The sequence below is a fragment of the Drosophila tropicalis genome, unplaced genomic scaffold (assembly GCF_018151085.1).
Source record: "Drosophila tropicalis isolate 14030-0801.00 unplaced genomic scaffold, ASM1815108v1 contig_443, whole genome shotgun sequence".
Taxonomy (NCBI): Eukaryota; Metazoa; Arthropoda; class Insecta; order Diptera; family Drosophilidae; genus Drosophila; species Drosophila tropicalis.
Window position 1 is genome coordinate 6,803,978 of NW_027172907.1, and position 26,630 is coordinate 6,830,607.

Below are 26,630 nucleotides of genomic sequence, written 5' to 3' on the forward strand. Positions count from 1 at the left end.
TCTCTAGATCCCAAAATCTCTCTCACTCACACACACACCTCCACCTCTCGGGCCTATTCACTCTATTTCGCATACCCCTAGGCGACCATTATCATTAGCTCACAGACATACACACACTCGCACACACACACTCACAATGAGGGACAGAAGGGAGAGGAAAGGTGGGAAACAAACTATTCCCAAAACATATGCCAAAATAATAAAATAAAAACCAATCAGCAACAGCTGCGACGCATTAACAGAACAAAAAACAACAAAATAGTGAATTAGAGAGATAGAGAAAATGGTGGTAAGTGAGAAAGAGAAAGAAAGAGAGAGAGAGAGAGAGAAAGTGAGAATACAATAACAAGAAGAGGTAGGAGAAAATGCAAAATTAGTTTGTACCAAAATGAGCAAAATCAAATTCCGCTTCTGGCCGCAAGAAATGTAACCACTGTGCGAGTGCATGAAGACGCAGGAGCAGGAGCAGGAGTCGTAGTGGGGCGAACAAATGAAGCTACATAACTAGAAAATCTCTAACCACTTCTCCCCCAAAGGCATTTTACGCTCTTGCCAAATAAAGTTCTCTGCTCTCTTTTAGTTTGGTTTCTTTTTTTTTTTTTGTTCGTTTTGGTGTGCTTAGCGTGGGTGAATCTCCTCCTCCTGTTGGTCGACCCCTCTGGGAGGATAGCCGCGCTAGAGGTGGCGGAGGGAGTGCAGAGGGAAAACATTTTTGTCACCACAGAAAGAGCGAGAAAATACCGCAAAAAACGAAGTGTTCTCGTTCACATCGTTGTTGTCGTCCCACTCAAATTCACTTCCGGTTGGACGCACGGAGGAGCCAACAACGAGCATTGCACGACAACGTCGACGACGCCGGAGACGAAGCATTTGCCTTCTTGTTTTTGTTGTTGTTGTTTTTTTTTCCTTTTTTTTTTGCTAAATGTCAAGGATACAACAATTTTCAACAGCAGTAGCAAGGACAACAACAACGTTGTCGTTGTTGGCGCTGCCATTGAGAATGCTGTAATTAATTATTTTGCAGCATACATTGCGGCGTTGAGAAGAATACAAAATGGCTACTTTGTTGACAGGACAAAACGGGCACAGGATGTTGGGTTTCTTAGGAGGGCAAACTGAGGGTGGCGACGCGAGGAGAGGCAGACAAAAGAAGTAAGCGAACATGCGGACAGCTAAGTGCAAATACACTTGAATATTCGATTCCGGTACAAAATGAATGTGACAACTTTTCATATAACTAACCAAGAGGAGAGAAATAATGGTTTTCCATCGATCTGCAAATACTCTGCAAATGCCATTTGACATATGTATGTATGTAAACCAAAAGCATACACTTGCCATTCCACTGACTCTTCTGAGCACGTAAAGGACAAAGCGCTTCTAGTGATCAAACTGAATTTCTCTAAAGTATATAGAAAACTGTTGGAAAAACCAATTGCAACTGCATTCTAATAACAAAAAGATCTGATGCTGTCTTAGAAAGAAGTTGAATGTGTTTATTTGATTTGTTTTATCATTTCTCACTGAAAAAATATCAAATGGAAATCGAATTTAAGAACTTTAACTCTTATAATACTCCTATGATCTTTTTTTCCCCAGCCCATTAAGCAAAACCTTCAACATTAAATGACCAAAAGCTGAGTGATACGTTGAACAGTTTAACAATTCGTAAAGAGAATATCTGAGAGAGAGAGAGAGAGAGACTAAAGAAAGTAGTTTGCACTTCATTAGATGACGAGCTAAATACGTTATAAATAATTAACAATTTAACTAAAACAAATAAAGACTCGGTCTAAAAAATTGAAACTAACAAACGATATTAAGCTGGTAGAAGGAAAACCAAGAACACCCTTGAAAAATATGTGAAAACCCTAAAAGAAAATGTGGAAATAGAGAAAATAATAATGACAACGTGAAATTTATGAATCAGTAAAATGAATTTTCAATAGTCTGAAGTAGTTTTTGTTTGCAGGAAAAATATTTGATATAAAATAATGAATTTTATCATTCTTAAGTTTGTTCTTATTCAAATTGTATGAGGTACTACAAAAACAATTTCCGTGTCATAATTTAGCCTAGAACTTTCCTTTTTTTTTTATAGGTTTTCTTTTTGATTATTATATAAGAAGCAAGTGATGGTTTCTTTTTTTTCTTTCTGCATATAATAAAGCACTTTAAGTGCCGCGTCACGAGTGTTTTGCGTGTGGGTGTATGGGTGGGTGAAGCTAAAAGCCTTTTTACCTCCCTCTCCCACACACACACACAGACACACAGAGACTTTGCTTTATTCCCCCTTTCTTATTCCTGGATATGTCAGAAAGAATAAGAGAGTGTGGGTGCGGAACAACTTTATGACTTTGCCCATATAAACTTAAACTACAAGGAATTCAATTAACTCAAAGCTGCTGCTATGCTCCGAGAGACATACAGAGACAGAGACAGAGACAGAGAGAGAGAGCAAGAGCCAGAGCCAGAGAGAGAGAGAGAGAGTGAATGCTCAACCCTGGCCCCATGGACCAAGCATAGCATACAACTGTGGTTTTCAGGATGTGACAACTTAAGCAGACCCACACACACACACTCACGCACACATATTTATGTATATATGTACTTATGTCCTGTAGTCTCTGGTGTGTGTGTGTGTGTGCTGCTCTCGCTGCTCTGCTGGCTTAATGAGCAACGCCTGCTGTCAGATTTCTTTCTTCTTTTTTATTTTTTTTTTCTTTGCTCCTTTCTCCTGACTTTAGTTTAACTTTTCCTTCAGTTGGAGTGGCGGCAAAGATGCTTAACGAAACGTACCGAACCGAAACGTAACATAACGTAACGAAACGAAATGAAATATGAAAAAAAAGGAAGGAGTAAGAGTAATAGAAGACGAAAAACTTTGCCGCCTACATGAGTTCAAAATTGTTGCCACTGCCACATGTTGCCCATTCGTGGCAACATATCGAAAAGTTACTTTGAAAACAAGCTAAGCCCACTACCATGTTGAGTTCACATTTTAAGGCACAGAACAACTATGCGATACCCTTTAACTAGTAGAAGGTAAGTCAGGACTTATCAGCGAAGTGTAGCATACATTTGGGAGACTTCTCAATGCTTTATCGTATGTTTACCATAGCATACTTTTTTGGAGCCTGCCAAAAACGTCTGCCTGCTTACTTAGGGTGTTGAATGTAAAAACTAAGAATTTAATTTAATCTATTTAAATGAAGAACAGCAAAAGAAGTCCGTGTCAGACCAGACAACTGAAAGAGCCGCACCCCGCCCCGCTCATTTGCCACCACACTTTTTTTTCGCCTTTCCTGCCCTTGTTGTTGTCATGCAATTCGTTAAGGGTTTCCCTTCTATTTCGTTTTTATAGGTATTTGCATTTAGCCCCCTTCCCCACATTTCCCACTCTATTTCAGATTCCAGGTTTCTTTTTTTCCCCTTTTTTTTTTGGAAGGTTTGATTGATGGCATTTTGGCTTCACGCAGCGAATGTCGGGCGTTTGTCATTTATAAATAGAATAAAAACAAAAAAAAAAACGACTAAAAGTAAAATAAATAAAATAAAGGAATTCCAACAGTCACTCGCACACCCCCTCCCTCCCGTTTACACACACCGCTCCCACGAAATATGAGTTAACGATTACACGAAAAAGTGGAAAGGAATTAGAGGAATTTTTTTTTTTGTTCGTTTTGCGTCCTTATGGCTGTGGTGGCGCTTGCCTTTGTCCTCATTGTCGGTGTCTCAACCTTTCACCCGCTGTGAATGAGTAAGGCCAAAGGATTCCTTCGGCTAGATTATCTATGACTTTTACTTTTCTTTTTCTCTTAGTTTTAGAAGTAAATTACTCTAGAAAGTTTAAGTCGAATGGAAGAAATACGTTTTATAAGAAATTAGTTAAATTTTTTTTTTACTAGTTCACTTTTTTTCTTCGTTCTGTTTGAGTTTAAATAATATATATGTATTATCATCAAAATTATAGAGTATCCCACAGTTGATGTTATAGAGTTTTTCCTTTAGCTTTTTCCGCATTCCCTTTGTTCACAAAAGTTGACAGCTTTCAAAAACCAAGCGGGGGGAAAAAAGTACATAGATGTTTCTGCTGAAGTCTCTCGTGTGAGTGGGAGAGTATTTACTGTCGAAGGAAGTTTTTTTCAGTTTTTTTTTTTGAGTATTTGCTATTTCAGTTGCCGCTTGTTATGACTGCATATGACTTATATGTGAGAGTAGACACTTCCGTTCAAGAGTCGAGCGACTGTTGACTGCACCTCCTGCTACTACTCCCGCTCCCGCTTCTGCTTCTCGTTCTCCTGCTCTTCTAGAACAACTTAATACCACTTTAAATTACTTTCATTTCCGTTTTTGTTATTCCAAGCGCATCGTCGCCATCGTTGTAGTTCGTTGTCGTCGTGGTGTTGTTGTTGTTGTTCGCTCGCACTTTATTGCCAACCCATCCCACCCTCTCTGTGACCCACCACCATCACCAGCAGTCGAGATGTTGTCTTCTTTAGTTAGTGCCTTTTCCTCATAGTATGTACACTCTTTACATCTACACGTCGGCTGTGGCATTTTCATTTTGTGTTTTTGAAGCGTTTGCTTATTCTTAATTAAGTTGCGCGCCAGCGAAAAATATCTACAAACTCACATACACATACACATATACATACATATATTTTTCTTCTTCACGATAAGGTGGCACTTGAAGGGAGCAGCAATTTGTATGCACTGTGAGAAAAAACAAAAAAAAAACTCTCACAACCGCAGCGGATAACTTGAGTTGGTTTTAGTTCTGAAATGTTTTCTGCTTAGTGTAAGTTGCTGGCGGTTCTTCATTTGTTTCACCCCCCAAATGTAGGCTTTAAAAAATTCATAAGTTTTAAATATAAAGAAAAGAAGTGACGGCTACATACATAAATAGACCAGATAGCCGGAAGCTACTCATTTGGCTAGCATAATATTGGCTGATGGTTCCATATTTCTCTCTCTCTCTCCCTCTTTCTTCTTTCTAGCTAACTTTATGCTTTTGCTTTGCATCATAGTTAATTTTATTATAAAATCAATGGCACTTAATTAAATTATAATATCTATGCTTCTTTCCATTTGCTTGACGAGTTCTTGAAGTAAATGGGACAATGGTTTGCTTTTGCCTATCGTTGTTGGAGAAATCGAGACCAACTTGATACCCAGCAGAAGCAGCAAGAAACATTTCCAGGTTAACATTGTGCCGGCAATTAACTTTTTCGTGTAGACCGCGGGGAGAAAACTCAATTTACGCAAAAGTCGGGTAACAGATTGGCAGATTGCATTTTAAATCCGCTTAAACGAGAGACCGTGAGCGCAGGGCATTAAGGTGTTAAGCGAGGGCGGTTGTGGGTAAAGGTAAATCTATATTCTTCTCGGTGGCGGTCAGCCAATTAAAAAAATATATACATATGTACATACATATGTTTTTTATCTTTTTCAATTGTTGCTGGGACAGTGAATTTGAACAGGGGTTGAAAGGCACTTTGAGAAATAAATATTAAATCGGCTTGACTGATTTTTGTTCATCAGTTTTACTTAAATAAAACGTTTCTTTCTCTTTTCTTTATCAATAACGAGTTTGGCAATTCTTTAAAGCAAAAAACCATGCCCATTTGGCCAGTTTACTTCTTAGCCAGAACATAAATAAACTCACATAGAATAACTAAAATTGAACGTCGCCAGACACTTGATCTTTTTGTGGGGCATTGAAATGCAATGTTTTGGTGTAGATTTATTTATTTGTTTTCTCTTTTGGTTGGTTGTTTTCTTTTTCATATTTCTTTCTTTTTTTTTTTTTGTAGAGTAAGCATAAATACTTTTAGATATTTGAACGCCTTTGGGGGATTTGTTTTGCTGTTATATGTATGTAGATTTCCTTATTGGACAAGAGTTTCGAATTACCAGACGTAATTGAAAACTTTTCTAGACTGTCATGTCTTTATCCTCTGCCTCTCCCTCCCACTCAACCCACTGTCACACTGTGCACTCTGCGTGTGGTATTCTCCTCTACTTTCGGATTTATATGCATGTATATATAATATAGATAAATAGTTAGATATAAAACAATTGTCTAGGCAAGTTAAAGTTTGCATTTGACCAAGTTTAAGTTGACAACAAACAGGAAGAATCGCAAAGGCCGGCCAAAAGGGACGAAAAGGGTATAAGTGAGGTTAGTTCAAGGAAGGAATTTAGTTTCTTTGATGATGGTATGATATGAAATTTATAGTTTTGGTTTTGCAGCAAGTTTCCTCTGGCATTTTGAATTTGCATTGCAGCATGAAGCAGCGAGAGAAGAGGACCACAACCACAACATGCAAAGGGAAAGGAAAGAACTAAGTATATATATAGATATATGTATATGAATTGCTAAGCGATTTGCTTCGTTGCACTAAGATTTTAGTTTGTCAATGTGATACACAAGACAAAGTAAAGTTAAGAGAGAAATACTATCCAAAAACTTTTGCCCAGATTAGAGACAAATAAAACTACAGCTATGTATATATAGGGGGCAAAAAAAAAAAAAAAAAGACATTCACGATTATTTCATTCATATCTGTTGAAGCTTACCGATTTTTGAAAAGAATTATTTATGGAAAATGGCACAAAGCTTACCTAAAATGAAAAGAAATAAAAGAAAATTGATATTAAATGTATTGTTATGTATGTATGTGTGTGTGTATATACAATATGTATGAATTATGGGTCATTAGTCTCTGATTTTTAATTGCATTTTGGTTTTAAGTCTTATTGTAAAATATTTTCATATAAATGTGCATATGTATATAAATTTCCATTTAAAATATTGTCATAGGAATGATGAGGAAAATTCATCATATGCAGCATTAAACTTTTGCCCATCAGTCACTCACTCACTGAGTCGCTTATTCATTCATTCATTCATCCATTCATTCATACAGTCAGTCAGTCAGTCATGCATATGACGATGCATTCAATACACACACACACATATATAGACACTCACATATGTGGGTGGGCAAACGGAATCCATTCATTTTTGTTCGCTTTGGCCTGCCATTTTATGTGCATTCACAAGGAAATGAACATCAGGACGCGAGAAAAGAGAGCGAAAATTATAGAAAAATTGCAGAAACGACGACGACCACGACGATGACGATGATGATGATGATGATGAGGAGAATATGCAACCAGAGACAGGACACATAGCAGGATGGACTGTGTTGAGTTGGGCCATTGTTATAGCAAACAAAAAAAAAAAAAAATAAAATAACGAAGGATGCCAAAAGGATGGTGCAAAATAATGCCACACTGAAAATTAATTTCCGTTAATATGACAGACGGAAGTGAAAATTTCTTAATTGCCATAGCAGCGGTTATCCAACCATCCATCCATTTTTCCTCTCTCTCTCTGTCTCTCTCCCTATCTTGCTTTCTCTATGTCTCTGTCTCTTCTTATATATTATATATATATATATAAGTGAAAAGATTTTTAGCTTACCTCGGGCAACAACTACTATTTTATTATGCAAATTGGAATCGAAATCTCTAGTTTTTCGCTTTTTTTTTTTTTTTTTTTTTGCTCTCTATCTCACTTTAACTCCCATGCCCTCTCTACTTTCCAATTATTCAATATCCATTAGAATCTCTGGCACCAAACTTCACACAATTCCCCATTGAATACTTCCATTTTCATGGCAACACTGTCTCTATATACATACATATGTACCCATATATCTCACCTACCTACTAGTGAATATTCACTTCCCATTCATATTCACATCACCAAAACCAATTTGCCTGCTCATTGGGGAGCACACACAAAATTTCATGGCATTTGAATTAGGAGGAACAAAAATAAAAAGAATAGAAAACCAGAGACGGGGTGGGAAAGCTGGCCGGAAAAAAGAGAACCAACAGAAAAACAAAAAAGTCGAGCTAACAAACCAGAAAATCCGTGATTATTTATTAATTTGGCAAATTATTCATGCGACGCGCCATCACAAATCTGCTTAGTTGGGTGTTAGTTAGAGATAGCAGCAGCGTGACAAAGAGAGAGAGAGAGAGAGAAATGAGGATGAGAACGCGGAACATGCCTTTTGGGGTCCCATTGCCCCTCAATGTTTTTGGGTAAAAATCCATCCAGCATTGTTCCTGTGGCTTCTGCCAAAGTTTTCTGAATATGAAATGTATGTACAAATGAACAGTGGAACTACAGCTAAAATGAAATTTTCCTAAATAAAGTTTGTCTTTTCGACAAGTCTCTGGTCTTGTGCTTAAAATGAAATTAAAGTAAATTTTCTTGCTTTCTGTTTGTTTAAATGCTAACAGGAAACTTTTCTGTCAATATCTTGGACCACTGTGCAATTTGATGCATTGCAAAATTTTAAATAGACAAATGTAGTGTTTCAGAAAAGTTATGATTTTTGTGGGTTTTTTTTTTTTTTCATATATGCAAGTTGTAGATTTTCAAGAGGGGGGAAGGAAGGCGGGGCACTTGGTCTGGGAAAAAGTTTTTATTTGCAACTTGATTGTTGTCAGTGATTTATCACAACGGCTTTAATTTACTACAAACAAAGCACAACAGAATGACAATAATAAGCGACCAAAACATAAAAAAGAGATAAATATTATGTATGTATGTATGTATGTATGTACCCAATATTGATGTATGAAAATCACATTAAATGTATGTATATATATACATAGATAATCTATAAATGTTAAGCTCACGTATGAAATGAGGCAATTAAAATAAATGGGCTTAATTAATTTATATACATATATGTATGAAAAGCATGAATGAAGCCCAAGAGTAAGAGACACAGACTTTGAGATACACTTTTAATATGCCAAAGAGAATATATTTTTACTTAATTTCGTTATGTAATCATCTCATTATTTCTTCTTTGCGGGACAAATTCAAAAGCTAAACCTCAAGAGCAATTGAAAATTCAAATATAATATATGAAATGGCATGAGAAATCAATGTGGAAAATATTCTCTTCATTTGCACACACACACACACGTGCACACACACGTACACATTTTATGGCATTATGCATTTGGGTGTGCATTTTTTCAAGTAGATTATAATATTTGCTAATCTGATTTAATTGCGACACTAATTAAATAAAATTTCTATAAGTGGTTAACACACATACCGCACACACACACACACACGCATGCATGCACATATACACATAAATGGGCAAATATTTGTAAACTATTTTACAATTTGCAGTTTTTCGCAAATTGTAACTTGTAAATAAATAGACCGAAATGCAATTTGGCATAAATTGCATGCTGGAATGCTAATGTTTAGTTCCATCTCCTTTTAACTCTCACTACCATCAGTTATTTCTATCTATACATACATACATACATATGTATCTATATCTGAGTGAGTGAGTGTTTACTTGTTTGTTTGGGTTGTTAAAATAAAATTTTTGGTATGATTTTCTAAGCCAATTTTCCGAGTTTTGGCCATTAATATGCATTTTACACATAAATCAATAAGCAGTCCGAGAGAGCATAAGCAAGCGAGGCTGCTCAGCAATTAAATTGTTGCATAGCTTCAGGCGCAACCACCACACGCCTCCGTTCGCCATCGCCATCTCGTGCGCCTTTTCAGTAGAGCATAAATCAAATTTAACAGCTGCCGGAGAGCTAAAGAAGGAGCCACGTGGTAGGCGGTGGGCTGAAAGTGGTGGTTAGATAGTAGTCGCTGTGTTGCCTTGGGGCCAGCAAGAGAGAGAGAGAGAGGGAGAAAGAGAGAGGGGGGAATTGGTAGCTGGGGGGTTTTAGGATTGTTCAAATACCAAAATCCAAAACTAAATTCTCCTTCCCTTCATTGTGGCTGATGTTATTGTTGTTGTTTTCCATTTACATACATGAATTTCATTTCGTAACTGTTTTCAGTTGTTGCAAGCTTCTTCAAACCCGCACGCTTTAACGCCCACTCGCCTCTCTCTCTCTCCCGCCCGCCCACCATCTAACCTCATCTTGGCATCATTCTGGAAATTTCCATAAGCTTGGAGAATTTTAGGTTATCATTTTGTGCATGCTGATTATACGAATATATGGGATTTAGTTTTGCATCCCATTCTAATTTGGTCTTAAAATAGACACGACAAACACACAAAGCGACAATGCAGAGAAGAATTAAGGCTAAAAGCAGTAGCCCATTCACTCGACTTAGAACAGAATATTTTCTAGACTCCAAGTAACTATTCTATGCAATTATTCGAAATTTCAATAAACTATTTTACCTAAAGTTAGCTAAAGTTTTCTATTTCCCATCAACAGTCCTCTTTAAAGATCTGTCCATGTAAGTTTGTTTAAGAACTTTAAAAGGAATATAAAATAAATCAGTTTTTAGTTGACCCTGAATTGAGATATCTTTGAAGGATATCCAAGGCAAAACTATCTTATTTTCCATCATTTTGACATGAAAGAGTTGCCTTAACGAAGTCTAAAGTTTAAATCCCAGCTAAAGCCTTCAAAAGAGACAACAGTTTAAAAGCATAAGGCTATAAAGTCCAGTTTATACTACGTACTAACCTTGGGCGCTCATCTTTCAATGACAAAAAAAAACACATACTAAATTGCCATCATTTACTATTTAGTTGAATGCAACTGCAAAACGATTGCCTAATCTATTAGAAGCAAACGTTTAAAATGCATTTTGAAATCATTGCAATTTGATTCTAAGAGAAAGCTGCAATTTCTTAACCACATGCTACCACATCCGCATATCCACACAACCGCACACACGGCTACCATCAGTTGTTCCCTCCCTCCCTCTCACCCTCTCTGTCTGTAGAGCTTTCCATTATATTGTTCGTTATCTGGATGTGCCAAATCCAATATAAGGCATTTATATTTGCCCTGGTTGGGGTTGGGTTCGTTTTTTTTTTTTTGCTTTTTACTTTTCTTTTTTAATTTTTAATCGAATGCCAAGAGCAACAGCGGTAGTGATGGCAACAGCCGGCTATGGCTGTGGGTGCAGCTCCTACCCAAGTTACCGTCTATCCATTCGTCCCTCTGTCCTCTGTCCAGGGCCACGTTGGCTCCGTCTGCTGTTGTTATAAATTGTCTGAAAGTCGCTTTACAGGGTTTTTTCGGTATCATATTTTATTATTACGCGGTTTTTTGTTCTCCCTAGGATAGTCCCGGATGCGAGTGCAAGGCAAGGCAAGGCAAGGGAAGGCAGTCGAAGGGGTCGCTCACGGTGCTCTCGGACATCGATGCGTTTGTGTTAATAACCAACAACAACAGCAACAAGAAGAACAATATTTTATGAGTGCTTGCAGATTTTCCACGAGCAATTTTTGCCTTTGCCTCTCCACCACCCAATCCACCACCCTAATGCTCGCTGATTTCACTTCACTTTCTGCGTTCACCCGCTTTGGCCGAGAGTTATTACAAAAGTTTCGTTTGAAAAAGAACCCAACAACACCACACAAAAAAAGAAAAAAGGAGAAAAGAAGTTTGCCATCAGTTCGCTTTTCTTATATTAAATTTTCTTTTTTAAATAGTTTTTATAATCAAAATTAAATCTTGACCATTGCAAGAGAGCTCTCAAAGAGCCGAAACCAAGTAAGTAAGTAACCTCAAAACAGGATTCTCTCTCTTTGGTTACTAATTAAGTTAGATAGATCTTTGTTGCATTACCACCTACACAAACCGAATCAAGTGTGTTACCTTACCGCAAAGTGTAAAGCCTTTTATCTCTTCCACTATCTCTCTCTCTCTTCCCCTCTTCATGTGTGTGTGTGTGTGTGTGTGGGATGTCGGGGTCACCTTTTGTATAACATTAATTATTGGCCTCCATTTCAACTGGAGCTTTAATTGCCAGACAAGACAGAGACAGAACAGAGGAGCGACGACCATCTAACAAACAATTGTATGGACGAAGCATAAATCAGTTGACTCTCAACACCTGGTGGAGAGTGAGAGAAAGCCAGAATGAGAATGAGAAGAGAAGAGAGGGTGGTTGGGTGACCAACTGGTCAGTTTCAAGGGTGGTTTCTGTTGGTACAGTCTCGGGTCTTACGAGCTCCATCTTCTTCCTCTCTCCCCCTTGCTCTCTCTCTCTCTGTCATTTCGCCAGTATGTCTGTTTGTTGTGGTCATTTGTGGCATTGGCCTGCAATTTGCATGAACACTGCTTGTGGGTCCTTATGCCATTTGTGAAGGATTCACCCCCTTTTGGAGTACTGGGTGTATTTCTCTCTCTCTCTTTGTGTGTGTGTGTGTATTGTAATGAGTGAAAATTGTCTGGCCTTTGACAGGTCGTTTTACAAAATAGACATTCTTTTTACTTTTTTTTCTTCTATTTTTGGCATGGCAAACAATTGGCGTATGGGGCGTATGCGTAATATTGGCAAAATGGAGTTTGCCCTCCTGCCACCTGCCACACCACACAACAGGCAAATCATTTCAGCTATGCAAATTGCTTTTTCATCAGAATCGTTGGGTAATTGATAAAAATGTTCAACCAATTTATAGCAATTTTCTACTTAGCATAGACCAAAAGAGTTAGAGAGGGAGAAAGAGAGAGAGGAAGGGAGATACAGGGTTGAAAGAACTTTGATTACAAATTGTCTAATAACAGGGTCAAGCATTAAGAGAACTTTGTAATTTGCGTTGAGTAAATTGCCATAAACTAACAGGAAATTTTGTAAAATTTTCTGCTGCGTAAACAAATTAACTCCTACATACATTTAGTGCAAAGAAAGTGTCATTCATTGAGCTAAAGTTAGTCCTTTTAACTATTGGTTGATTGATAGCTAAAAGCTTCTTACGTTTACTTCTTAAATTCAGTTAATTTAAGATTCCTTTTTAGCCATATGTGTGGATATTTTCTTAAAAATTGTGCAGACGACATTGTTGTTAGCCTATCTGAGGCAGCTGTGTGGGGGAGTTTGTGGTCTTGTCAAGATTTGTATGCCATGGCGAAATGCATCCATTGCAATCAAATTTATTGCGCTTCGAAATGCTGCCAACAGCAAAAAGCAGAAAAAAAAACAACCTCGAAAGAAAAAAAAGTATGAAAAACAACTGAAGAGTTGCTGGTGCAGCAGCCACAACAATCGACGAACGAATCAGCTGAGGAACAGAGCGGAAGTAAAGAGCCAACAGCAGGCAGGCACCAGCAACAGGAAGACTAAAGTGGATAATATTACACACACACCCACACACACACACAGACACAACAAGAGAAGGATGCTGCTGCTGCTGCTGTTGCTGATGATGATGATGATGACGATGATGATGATGATGAGTGGGTAGCTGATGCTGCTGGCTAAGCATTTGGGTCAGGAGGCGGCAAAGGCAAAGGCAAAGGCACTAGCAGCGGCAAGGAGAAAAGGAAATGTTGGCCTGGCCATGTCCATGTCCGGGCATTCCGCCATTGTGGCCTGCATTTTTATTGAAATATGAGCAAGCTGCTGTTGCTGCTGTCGTTGCTGTTGTTGTTGCTGCACTTTGAACTTCAGATGATATGGCCCCACTGGATTCTACTGCATCCTCAACATCCGTCTATGCCCCTCAATTCTCCTATATAGCTCTCTTTCTCTCTCTGTCTTTTTCTCTCCTTCCCTCTCTGTGTGTATCTCTTCTGTGTGCTGCTGTATATGTCTGTGGGTGTGGGCAAATGTCAAGTGTCAGGACATTGACCAGTTTTTGCGGCCTGCCACCAAATGTCAGCATTGCGTAGAACCAGCCACGCGCCGCCAACGCGTCACTTGCAGTTATAATTCATAATTTGCCATACTCACACACAAAGACAGAGATAGAGATAGGGACACAGAGACAGGGAGAGAGAGAGAGAGAGGATTAGAGTGGGGGGACACACTGCGAGAGTAGAGTAAACCAAATTAATTCTCTTTAAACCATTAATGACAGCTGCAGACCAGCTATTGGGTTTAAAGCCAAAATTTTGCCAAAGTTCTTAACTTTGTGGAGTGATAATCCATTCAATACTCTGTAAATAATTTCATCCATTGACTTATGGCTTAATATCTTTAAGTATAAACTGATATGTACATTAAGAAGCCAGGAATATTGTACTAAGACTGAATTGAATTCTTCAAAAAGTTATGTCTCCTCTTATAAGTATTCTAAAAAGTATATAAAACTCTTAAACTTTTGGCTACCGTTTTTTGAAAATCGATTACTTTTGCTATCGAAAACATTTAACGTAATCGAAAAGTTAAGAATTTGCAACACTGTTTCAGAGAGTATATTAAATTGCATTTTAATGCGCAACAAATCGATTTCTTTATATAGATTTTCCGCTTGCGATTTAAGTGTTAGTAAAATATTTCAAACCCCAAGAGAATGAACAGAGATAATTGTTATAGATTTATTTACTATAGTATCTTAACTATCGGCATTTGGCAATTTAAAGCAGTGACAAGTCGTCATGTTCATCCTTCTTCAAAAACCGATCATGGTTATTATGGGCATGGAAGTGGACATGGACATGGTCATGGTTTGAAAGCGCAACCTCGAATATTGGGAGGCGATGAGGTGGGTGGTCGGGAATATTTCCCATATCACGTCTCCATCCAGGTGGCAGAGATGCATTTATGTGGTGCTGCCATTGTGGATAAACGTTGGGTCCTAACGGCGGCACATTGTGTCATGGAGGAGGGTTTCAAAATCATGGGCGGCACTCACAATTTGGGCGATCGGAAAGAGGCTGTCTATTTTACGCCCGAAGAGGTGATTGTTCATTGCAACTATGACTATCCAGAATTTACAAATGATGTTGCTTTGGTGCGAACCGTTGAGAAAATTCCTCTATCGAGTGTACTAAAGGCCCTTCCGCTGGGTATGAGATTTCCCTATTCAAATGGCAAAGTGCTTCTAACGGGTTGGGGTTCAATCAAAAACGGGGACACTGTCTATGATGAGGTATTTCCCGACTTGCTGCACTCGTTGACGTTCCAGGCTGTTAGCAACAAGCAATGCAATGATGCCTGGGAAAACTCAGGAGGCATTGATATGGGTAATGCTTGCGCCTTCAATGCTATTGGCAAAGGCGCTTGCAGTGGCGATTCGGGTAGTCCATTGGTCTTCCGTGGCAAATTGGTTGGCATAGCCAGTTATGTTATGGCCTGTGCTCGAGGTTTACCGGTAAGTAAGGTGTCAGTTTCTTATAATAACTTGATGATCCTCTCGCCGTCTCTCTATGATTCGATTTCTAGGATGTCTTTGCTAGGTAAGTGTTAGTTAAATTTCTCATCCTAATTATGTAAATCTATTAATCCAATCTCATCTTTTAGTGTTCCATTTTATTTTGATTTCATACGCACTACAATGCGAGAGTGCGAAGAGAGAGCTTCAGAAAAAAGTATTTATAATATCATACACATAAATTTGAAATAATTAATCAAAATTTCTCTGTCCTGTAGCAAAAAAAACATCAAAGGGCTAAAATTCACAAGACAACGATTCGAAATCGTAAAGATTTCGATATTGTTACAAATCGGGCCTGGCGAAAGCAACCCAAGAAAATGCACATAGGCCGATATCGACGTGATGTTTCATGGGGTCAAAGAATTCGCATTTAGAATATAAAATACTCAAATCGTTGTGACCAACTAAAAAAAGATAAATGCATTGATCTTATAAAGTTTATTTATTAAAAAAGAACAAAAACAAAAGAAACTAAATAAGAAGTTTAAAAAAACTGAAGAAAAGAGGTGCTGAGAGAGGCTAAGGTAAAATTTTAATAGGTTTCTCAGTTGAAAAAGTTAATTTGCCAACTGGAACTTGGGTTATTAAATAATTTACTTCCGTTTGAGTCTGTCTTACCCCATCTGTAATGACTTGTCAATGGAAACAAGTGGGTTATCTAACAGTAATTTATGTACTGTTGTGCCACTAAAAACTCTTTACTGTTAGTTGCTGTGATTTCGCCTTTAATGGCTAAGACACTTTAGTACATTGCGTTTGCGTCTAAAACGCATGTTTCTCCTCCTATATTTTTTTTTGGTGTTCATTCTTATCTGATGTGGGCAACTGCATTGTGTTGTAAAAACGTTTCAGAGCTCTTAAATGTCGCACATAAAGTGCGATAGGTTTTAAGTAGGTTCACAGTATGCCAATAACGTTTTCATCCGCACACAGCTTTTTGGAAGTTTCCCTGACTACTTGCCCCTCTCTCGGACACTCGACTGTGTGTTTCGGCACTCATTTGGTCATTTTGGCGGTCCTTTTCCTTGTCATTCTGGTACGCGAACCAACCAAAGAGAGGACAACCCACAGATTTTTCCTTTGTGTGTGTGTGTGTGTGTGTGTGTGGGGGACAGAGAGTGTGTGTGAATGAATGTTTTCACTCTTGTTGCTGGTGTTGAGTGTTTATTTACATTGTGTTCGCGTCTGCCACAAACACACTCACACACATACAGGGGAAGAGAGTGACACAGACACACACATACATACACACTTTGTCACTTTTGTTTTTACGCTTACGCTTTATTGAGTTAATCGCTTTATGTCCTGTTTTTCACCCTCTGCTCTCTGTCCTTCTCTCTTACCCTTACATTTTCTTTTTGGCTCTTTTTGGCCCCCATTCCCCCGTTCTACCACATTTGCCTTTTTGCACTTTTGCCAGCTCAACACTTTTAATTAATCTGCATGGGCGATAGTTTTTTTTCGTTTCTTCTCGTCTTTTTTTGTTCTTTGTTGTTATCGTTTTTCCGCTTTTCTCGTTTTTTTTTGGTTTTTATGCTACCTGCATTTGCTTGTGCAGCTGCTTCCACTTAATTTTTGTGTGATTTTTTCGTGTTGCTGTTGTCGTTGTTGTTCCCTTTAAGCAAATAAAGTTTAATGTATTTTTATTGATTCTTTCGCCCGCATACCGACACCGCCATCTTCCAGCTCTCTGTCTCTCTCTCTCTCTCTCTACTTGGCATCACGGATCCTCTACACTTCACTCTTAACTCTACTCTACTCTACACTACTCTCTACTCCACTTCACTCTCTCTCTCTCTTCCACCTCAGTTCGCGTTTGTTCTTCTTTCCGTTTTTGCTCTGCTCACAGTTGGAATTTTGATTGAGCATGCTTGTTGATTTATTGCATGCACCAGTTGTGGAATTTATGTGCGGTCATTGTGAAAATGCAGTACAACAACAACAACAACAATATCATCACAAAAAAGGGAAATAAAATTATTATTATTATTATTATTGCAAAAACAACAGCAACAACAGCAACAACAGCAACAACAACAACAACACAGGCAACGGAAGCAGCAAAATAAACAGCTTGGAATTTAATATGCACAAGCGGAAAAATTTTTAATTTTATATTATAAAATATATGGCAAATCCATTGGCAAACGATTGGAAAAAATTGAAAAAATAACCGGGATGGGGTTCAACAACGCCCGCATAAGTATGCTATAGTTTTTTTGCTTCAGCTTTCTGTTCGATTTTTGTGTGTCCAAAGGCTCTTTTTGTAGTCATAACTTTGGGTCGGTTTGCATTTCATTTAATTGAGCTTTGTGTGTGTGTGCGCGTGTGTGTGTCATCTTGCCTCTTCTTTTATGAGTACTTTGTTAAATTCCATTTCATTTAGCGGAAATTTATGGCAAACCATTTATTTGCATTTAATTAAATATTTATTCATCTCATTTTCCAGGTGACATTTCTGAGTTGGATGTTTGTTTTTCGTTTTTTGTTTTGTTTTTTTTTTTTTCAAATTGATTTCACTGCAAGTCTCAAATGAGTATATGAGTAAATGTTTGTTTGAATTATTCGCAATTCATAACGATTTTATTAGAATTTAATTTATCAAATTGTTTCTTCTTCTCTTTAGTTCATTTTAGCACATTATATATTTCATTTCGTGCTTAATTTCATAATTTCTTTCTACCAAGTATAAGTATATAAGGTATGTATTATGTATATATGTATGTATATTCTCCTTTATTTCCCCAAAGAGAATTCGTTTCACAAAATTTTCAAGCTTCATTTAAATTTCATAACTCTCTCGCTCTAGATATATGTATATACCCTTCTTGCTCTGTTGCTGTTGCACTTAGTTAAGGATTCTCCAGAGTTGAGGCCACATTAAGTTGCATTATCTGGCAAAATGCATTTGCATAACACTCATACGCCCCATGAGCATTGCTAGGGAGTAGAGTGAGAGCGAAGAGCAATAGAAGAAAAGAGCGAGACGATGAGATAGAGAAAGGATATGGCAGATATGCAGACCAGCTAAATATGTAAATAATATTTCAACAATAATTGCTTTTGAAACTCCATGACCGTCGACTCATTCACCTCTCTTTCTCTTTCTCTTTCCCTGTCTCTGTCTCTGTTTATCACCCACTCAACTCGCGCCGCCCCAAGAGCTTTCACTCTATACAAATTCAATTTTCTCATGAGAGGGAAAGAGAAAAGGAGAAATGATGTGGGAGTCGAGTCGAGAACTGGTAGTGGAAGCATGAAGATGAAGAACTTTGCCTTCGTCTTTTGCCTAAGAGAGGAGAACAAAAAATAATTAAAATTTAAAACAGAAATAAAATGCACAAGAATAACATTTACATTTATGCGTTTTGTCTGCTTTACCCCCCCACCCCCCCTCCTGCACTGCTCTTCTCTCTGTCACAATCTACGTTTCATGCTCTCCTCCGTCATGTTTTTTCTTTCCATTTTATCATTATTATAAATTCAAATTCATTCAACAAGTTGAGGCAGAAACCAAAGAGAAAAAGAAAGAAGTCAACTGTGAAAATAAACTTATTTAAAATTAAACTAATGTTTCTAGTTTTCCAAGAGGAGGACAGAGACTAAACCAACTGACAACTAGGAGAAGGGGGCGGCATGAAGGAGTTGTTGTTTTCAAGGGAAAATGTTATTGCACATTCGAATTGCAATGAATGTTGACGACGATTGAAATTGTCACACAGGAAATGGACAAGAAGCCGACAACGTCGACGATGAAGATGATGACAAAGACGACGGCGATGTCAAGAGAACCAGTTGATGATTATATCTGTTCGCTCCTAATGGAATAGTCAAAGTTGTGGGCGTGTCCAACAAAGGGGTGTGAAGTGAAGAAAGCAATACAAAGCTACCGAGCGAGAGAGTAAGATGGAGAAAATGAGAAGGGGATAGCAAAGCGAGAACATAGCCTAGAGACAATTGGAATTGGATTTTGTTCTCATGGCGAAGACGAAGACGTCGACGTCGACGATGACGATGACGATGACGACAATGATGATGATGATTTGCTTGATGCTATGTACAACCCAAAAATGAATTTTGTATATTTCTATTTAATGTTTGTCTAAGATATTGGTTTTGTGTACTTCGGAGGTGGCTGTGGGCAGTATAAAAGGGGTGTGGCATAAATGGGAAAACTTGCTGACCCTTTGGCTAGTAATTAAATATGAATCACATTTACTGGATAGACTTTAGTATATATACTATGAAACACTTCAAGTTTCATCTAAAATATATGAAAATTGGAATTAAGTAAACGAAGGGTGTGAATAAATCTATCGAAATTAGTTACAATGAGCTTTACTTTAAATGAAAAGGATTGAAAGAGACAGAAACAAAATATTCTTAAAAATATAGAAAAGTTTAAGAATAAACAAATGCAAAAGAAATGGTTAAATTAACACGAAACTCTCATAATGAATGTGAATCAGTTTTTTAGATATTCAAATGTAATGAGATATCGCAAAGTTGATTAACAATATTTATATATGTATATATTCTCGAAGGAAATGCCCTCGTGCATTAACAAGCACTTTGGCAAGAAATTGACAACTTTTTTTGTATGGGGCTTTCAAGATTTTGAGCATTCAGTGGTCGTTTTTTTTTAAGAGTTCAAGTATTTGGGGTGAGGGGCCCTCAGCAACTGCTAACCTCGATACTTGAAATCCCAAAAAGCCATAATCTATGACCCCACCAAATAGAGAACATCAGAGGCAATGGAAGGATATTTTTTGTGTGTCCTGTTTTCATAAATGGAATCAGAAGGAGAAAAAAAAAAAAAAAATTGTAAGTGGCCAGGCTAGGGCATTCAGCAGGCACTTTTAATGGCCAACAAAGTGAAGAGAGATAGAAGAAAACTGAAGCAAGAAGGAATGTCAAGACGACGCCCACAAAAATACATTTTCGATGAATGAATGAATGAATGAATGAAAATGGTAATGGCAAAAAAAGGGGAGGACGAAAGGGAAGAGAAGTCAGAAGGAAAAAGCAAGAAATGGGGAGAAAAAATGACAAGAAAAAGGCACCTTGAGGGCACCACCACACGAAAACCACGAAAAATGCAAAAGAAATTGAACAAAGAAGATTTCAAGAAAGGAGAAGAAGATAAAACAGCCTTAGGACACTCCGTTCTCTCTCCCTCTCATTCTCTCTGTTTCTCTCTCTCTATTTTTCTCGCTCTTCAAGTCATTTTCCCTTCTCATGTCTATATCTGCTTGTTTGTCCTTTATCTTTAGTCTTGCTTGGCGTTTGGTTTTTTTTTTTTTTTTTTTCTGTTTTTTGTGGGTTTTGGTGAAGAAAATTTTGAATTAAAGTTGTCAGCAGCAGGAAAAATCATTTGGAGCATGGAAATCATTTACCACCAAATCATTCGTCTTGATGCTGATTCCAATCGGAGAATATTTGTCTGTCTCCTCTACGCTCTCTCTCTCTCATTCTTTCTCTTTTTCTGTCTATCTCTTTCGCTGACTCGGTGTGTGTGTGTGTGTTGGAAAAGTTTTCTTAATTGTTGTGTTATTAATGATGCTGCCTGCCGTTTGCCAACTGCCAACGACTTTTCAAATTGAAAATGACAACAAGAGTCGAAAGTCAAAGCTGAAAGCCCTTGGCTTCAACTGACTTTGATGGACTGTCTGTTGGTTGCTTCGGGTCGGTTCAGATTGGGGGTACAAGCAAAACGACAAAAAAAAAAAAACACAACAAAAAAAAAAAAAAGGAAAAATAGAAGGAAAAAAGCCGAGGAGTGGTAGGGAGAACCACAAAACAGACTAATTGATTGTCTATCCATCCTGCTGCCACCCTCGACTACTACCATCACTACTAAAAGCAAGTCACTCAAGTCAATTCAAGGCAAATTAATTTCAGCACTTTTCACGCCAATCAAACAGGGCCAGCAGAAGAGCAAAGAAGAAGACAAAGTACCACAACCAAAAAAGAGTCAAAGTTAGAAAGCCTTGTCCTATAAATACAATTGCTGCTTCAGCAATTTTCAATCAAATGGCCATAATACATATATAATGTTTTTTTTTTGTGTGTGTACTTTCATTATTCTTTTGATTTTACTTTTGAATTTGATTTCGTGCCATCATAAATTCATAGATTTGCAAATTGATGAAAAGTACAGTTTGGCAAGCCCCCAAAAGTATGCTAGGAAAATTAATGATCCACCAACATCTCTTCAATGAGAAAGTATTTCTAGGCAAATGAGAAAAGTTGCCAAAGTCAAGCATAATATTGAATAATGTCCTAGAGATCTTTGGCATAACAAACCAAGCATGATTGAGATAAATGAAGATAAGAAATCTTTAAGCCAGAAATCAGTTTCAACTATTTTCTATCTAAGAACTTTAAGCCAGTTATTACTTTCTCAAAAAGGTCTCTCTAGCGATTTCTTAACTTAACTCTCTTAAATGCACATTCAAACATATTAATGCAATTTCATTAACTGCTGGAAATTCGATTGAAATTCAATGAGGGAATGTCAAAGTGACAGATTTAAAAAACTAAAAGCAGCAGCAGGCAACGTAACGAAACTTGATATTGAACGTAATTGTGTTGCAGGTGCTAGGTAAATTGCAGGTGGCAGGTGTGGCAGCAAATACAGAAACATTGCGGCTTAATTTCGTCTCACGTCTCGAAACACTGTGGAGAGGCAATCAATTTAAAATGATGATTGCATCATCAAGTGATTCGGTTTCGTTTTATTAGAAGCGATTTGTGTGGCCTACGAGAGAGTGAGAGTGAGAGCGAGAGCGAGAGAGTTTTAGCCCGTTAGCGTTGTTAAAATCTATATGAAAATTTAATTGAAATGCACTTAACATTGGTTATCAATTTTTTTTTTCTTGTTGTTTTTCAAATAAAATTTGCAATGCAAATTTCTAAACTAAAAATGCAGAAAAAAAAAAAAAAAAAAACGAAAAACGAAGCCAAAAGTAGAATACTCTGATGGGAATGAGTGTTAGTTAGTTTGTTAGTTAGTTAGTTAATATGTAACTAGTGCATATTCGTATATGTATATGTGATGGGGTGTTGGTGGAGGGTGAAGGGGAAGAAGACTCACCGTGGTTGTGGCCGGTGTGGTGGCCGTATGCGGTGTATAGGCCGCATATGCTGGCTGTGGCAATGGGGCCGTATAGCGATAAGCGGCTGCCTGTTGGGCAACCGCAGCAGCGGCAGCAGCAGCTGCCGGGGCATAGCCCTGCGGAGTCCAACTGGTTGCACCACGATATGGGGCACCGGCAGCCAAAGCGGCACCAGCAGCAGCAGCAGCTGGACTAGTCATGGCTGGTGGACGTTGTTGTTGTTGTTGTTGGTGGTGGTGGTGGTGTTGCTGTTGCAGCGATGCAGACGACGACGACGACGACGATGAACCTTTTAGGGCAACGGCTGAAGCGGTTAATGGAGCAACGGGAAATGCGCTGCGCGGTGTTGATGGAGCGGCGGTAACAGCAGAGGCTGCAGCGGCACTAGATGAACTGCCCTGTTAAGCGATACACAGAGATAGATAGATACATAGAGTCAGAGAGAAGAACAGAGAGATAGTTAGATAGATAGAAAGAGAGAGAAAGAGAGAGAGAGAGAGAGAGTTGGGATAGAGAAATGGAAATAGAAAGAGAAAGGGAGAAACAAAGAGAGAGAGGATGAGAATCGAATAAATAAATGAAAACCGCAAAAAAGCGTCAGCTGTAAACTATTTTTCGTTTGTTTGTTGCCTGCCTGGATAAAACCGCCATGACATCCGGTTTTTAGAACCAACCAACACACACACACACACACACACACAATACAAAAACAAAAAACAACAAAATAAATCACATATTCACCTACACACAACTGTACCTATTTTTTCCCCCCCATTTTTGTTTTTCTATTTTCTATTTTTCATTTTTTTTTTTTTGGTTTTCACTGTTTTTTTTTTTGATTCGAGTGCGAGCATGGCATAAATAAATTCTCTTTTTTCGGGGTCTACCGAGATGCAACAGTCGTCGGTTTCGTTTCCTGTTCCACTTTATAAAACTTTATACTTTTCATATGAGAAGATTATCAGAGGGGTATATACATTTGGCCTAACAATCTCAGCTTGTGGATTCGTTCATGTCCAAAAAGGCAGCTCACAAAGTTTGCAAAGTTTGTGATTCTGTTTAGTCTAAAATTTTTCATTAGAACTACTCTCGTTCAATTCATTTGAGGGAAAAGCATATAAGTTATATGTATAAACTTTAGGCGCTTTAATTTAGAATCGAGGCACCTTAAACCTAATAAAGATGAGTAACTATAATAACTAAGTGAGGCACAGGCAGGCAAAGTGCAAAGTTTCTTCCATTTCTCATTTCAACCAATGGGATTGGGATTGAGAGTGGTTTTGCTTATGTATTTCTTGAGTTACCCTCGGGCTAACCGTAACACCTAGAAGCCTTTGCGTTTCTTTTTTGGGCATAGGGTATAGACATGGAAACTTCAGAGCGGCATTTGTTGTAGGGCCGCATTTCGTGGGTTTCGTTTCATATTTTTTATGCCTTTTTTTCCCCTAAAGCCTAAAGGTGCAAAAAAGTTTTCGTGCCTTAGTTGAGTTCTTTTTTGTTTTTTGTTTTTTGTTGGTTTGTTTGCTAGGTAAAAATTTTCGGGCATTTTTATTTGTGAGTTACTCATGCATTTGCGTGTCGTTTGTTTGAATTTTATTTTTGGAATTGCCAAAGCGGAATATGGCAGGCAAATATTTGATTTGTGTGTTGCGTTTCGCCGTTTTCGTCGCCCTTTTTTTTTTTTTTTTTCTGCCAACCAGATTTTGTTTTTCTCTTTTTAAGATCCGTTTTTTTGTTGCCTTTGCTTTTTGGTGGTTTCACATTGCTAGTTAATTTTTATGTGCATGCAATTTTTTCGTTTTTTTTTTTTTTCAGGGGGTAAGAGGAAGGATTTGGTTCTGTAATTTGGCAGGCAAATGGCTTCCAATTTGGTGGAGCAAAACGAACTGAATCAAGTTGAGAGGGTGGGTGACTGTATGTGTGTGTGTGTGTGCACTTTATGGCATTGAAATTATGTGTGCGTGTGTGTGTGTGGGTGTAGGGAGAATATTAGTAAAGCAGTCGTCAGTCAACAAAACGAGTTTCAATGACGGGCAAATAAATTTTTTATTTGATAATGTTGTAATTCCCAACTGGTTCCCCAAATTCTATTTCCTTACCCCCCCCCGTTTTATAATAGTGTAATAAGATTTAAATCCCGTTTGAAATCATTACCAAGTTAATTTTGATTGATGCAAATCAAAAAACAAAATAATAATGTTGCAAAAATTACTTTGTATTTGGCCATAAAAGTTATAAATATAATTGTGAAAACTAGTAGAGATTTTCCCGCTTCGATGGCCATTTTCCATTTTGGTTTAAGTTTGAAAGATTCCAGCTAAGGGCTTAGGGCTAGGAACAACTTAATTATGTGTCTTTGTTTTTTGCAGTTTTCAGTTAACTTTAATATGCGAATTTTTAGGCACATTTCGTGGAGACTTTATTTAAATTTTTCGGAAAATGGAATTTCGACAATTTTCGATGGATCAACATAAAAATTATACCAACTCACGTAGTCAAATGTCTCCGCCTCCAGTTTTACTGCTTCTCTTGCTACTCCCACTCACACATTCCTTTGACAAAATCGAATTTTGCACATAAATTTTCAACAACAACAACAACAACAACGGAAAATGTGACATAGACTGAAGGCAATAACAACAACAACAACAACAAACACATTTGGCAAAAGTTCCGCTAATCGCTAAACGTTTATCGGTGCGGTGCGCGGTGGCATTCGAAGAAGCCCTCAAGGGATGGCATTTTCACCATACACCGTACCCTAATCTAACCTTCCTGAATGCTGCCACCCACTCGACACAGACACACACACACACAGCAACTCACACACACATACACACATTCACCTGTCAGTTGATAATAAATTATTATCATTAATATTTTGCGCTTGATTTTGCCACCACCATTAGACCCAAAAAAAACCAAAAACAAAAAATGCCAGACAGACGGATGGACGTATAGACAGGAAGAGACAGAGACAAGTTAGGAGGCATGGTGGAGGCGAAGGTGGAGAAGGAGCCGAAAAACGTTCTTTGCATAAAAAGTGGCCAGAAATAATGTAATAGAATATAGAACAAAAGCGTCAAACAATATTACTAGAAGAAGTAAAAGGACATTCTCTCATTCTCTCTCTCTCTCTCTCTCTCTCTCTGTGTGTGTGTGTGTGTCTTTATTTCTCTATGTGCGTGAGGCACAAAAAAACTTTACAACACCCACACGAAAACTGCACGCGATAATGGCTCCCAATTTGGTAATTAATCACGTCCTCGTTCTCTTTCAGGCCACAGCTGCCCTGCAGGCCACACACACACAATTAGAGGGAAAGGGGAATAGCAGGAGGGGAGGTGTCGCTTCATATTTTCCATTAGCGTTACGTTACGTTATATGTTTGTGGTCCTGGGGCCTTTTTTGGCGTTCATTGCCATTGTCGTCCTCGACGTAGTCGTCTCCGTCGTCGTCGTCGTCGCCGTCGTTGGGAAATTAAGCGAATTTGAAGCGAACGATAAAATAATTACCTTTATGATTATTTTTCGCCTAGAACGACGCGCCTGAATACTGTGCCGATTTGGGCGGCAGTGTGGGCGTGTTTCTAACAATTGTATATATGTGTGTGTGTGTGTTTGCCTCAATGTGCCAAACGTGTCTAATTTAGCGGCTTAAATTTATAGCAGTTTGTGCAGCTTAAAATGTTTGCCTATTCGTTTTTATGACCATCTCCCTCCCTTTTCCCTCCTCATCCTCCTCCTCCACCATCTTCTTCATAGCTTGCTTCCCCCTTGCACACTCATACCTTTTCAAAAACCTGCCAAGAATTCCTATAGACTAGAGTAGGTATATACTCATCTGAGGTAAATAGGTTGTAACATAAATTTGACTTTAGGGAATTTTACTTAACAAAAATAATGCCATACATATTAGAAAATCCGTTTTTCTTTTCATTTAGTCAATAGAATATAGAATATATAGGAATTTACATTAAACCCAGCATTTGATATCACCTTGATGAGTCTATTTGGAGGTCTTTTGTTGAATAAATGATTAACTAATCTGCTAATCTGATTTGATTTATTAAAACTAAAATAACAAAAAGTAAGGCTACTGATTAAAAAAAAGCTTCATCAAGGACAGGGTGTCATTTTCTCCTGACAAAAGAGTCATTTATGATCAGAAATGGATATCTTAAACAGGAATAAGGATTCGACCAACAATCTGAGATGAGTAGAAATTTGATATAATTTTGTTAGGGATATCTATTCAAGGCTTTATTCTCAATTAGTATTTATTAGATTTAAAATGTCCTTTGTTGAGTGAA

The 26,630-nt window shown here is 37.9% G+C and overlaps 1 protein-coding gene across 1 annotated transcript in view; it reads right to left on the reverse strand.

Annotated features, from left to right (window-relative positions):
* shep (alan shepard) overlaps positions 1 to 26,630 on the reverse strand; it is a 147,044-nt gene that overhangs the window by 53,437 nt on the left and 66,977 nt on the right. The window contains 1 exon segment of the mRNA XM_068285802.1: positions 22,297 to 22,716. Within this exon segment, the coding sequence (XP_068141903.1) occupies positions 22,297 to 22,518 (222 nt within the window). The 5' untranslated portion in view covers positions 22,519 to 22,716.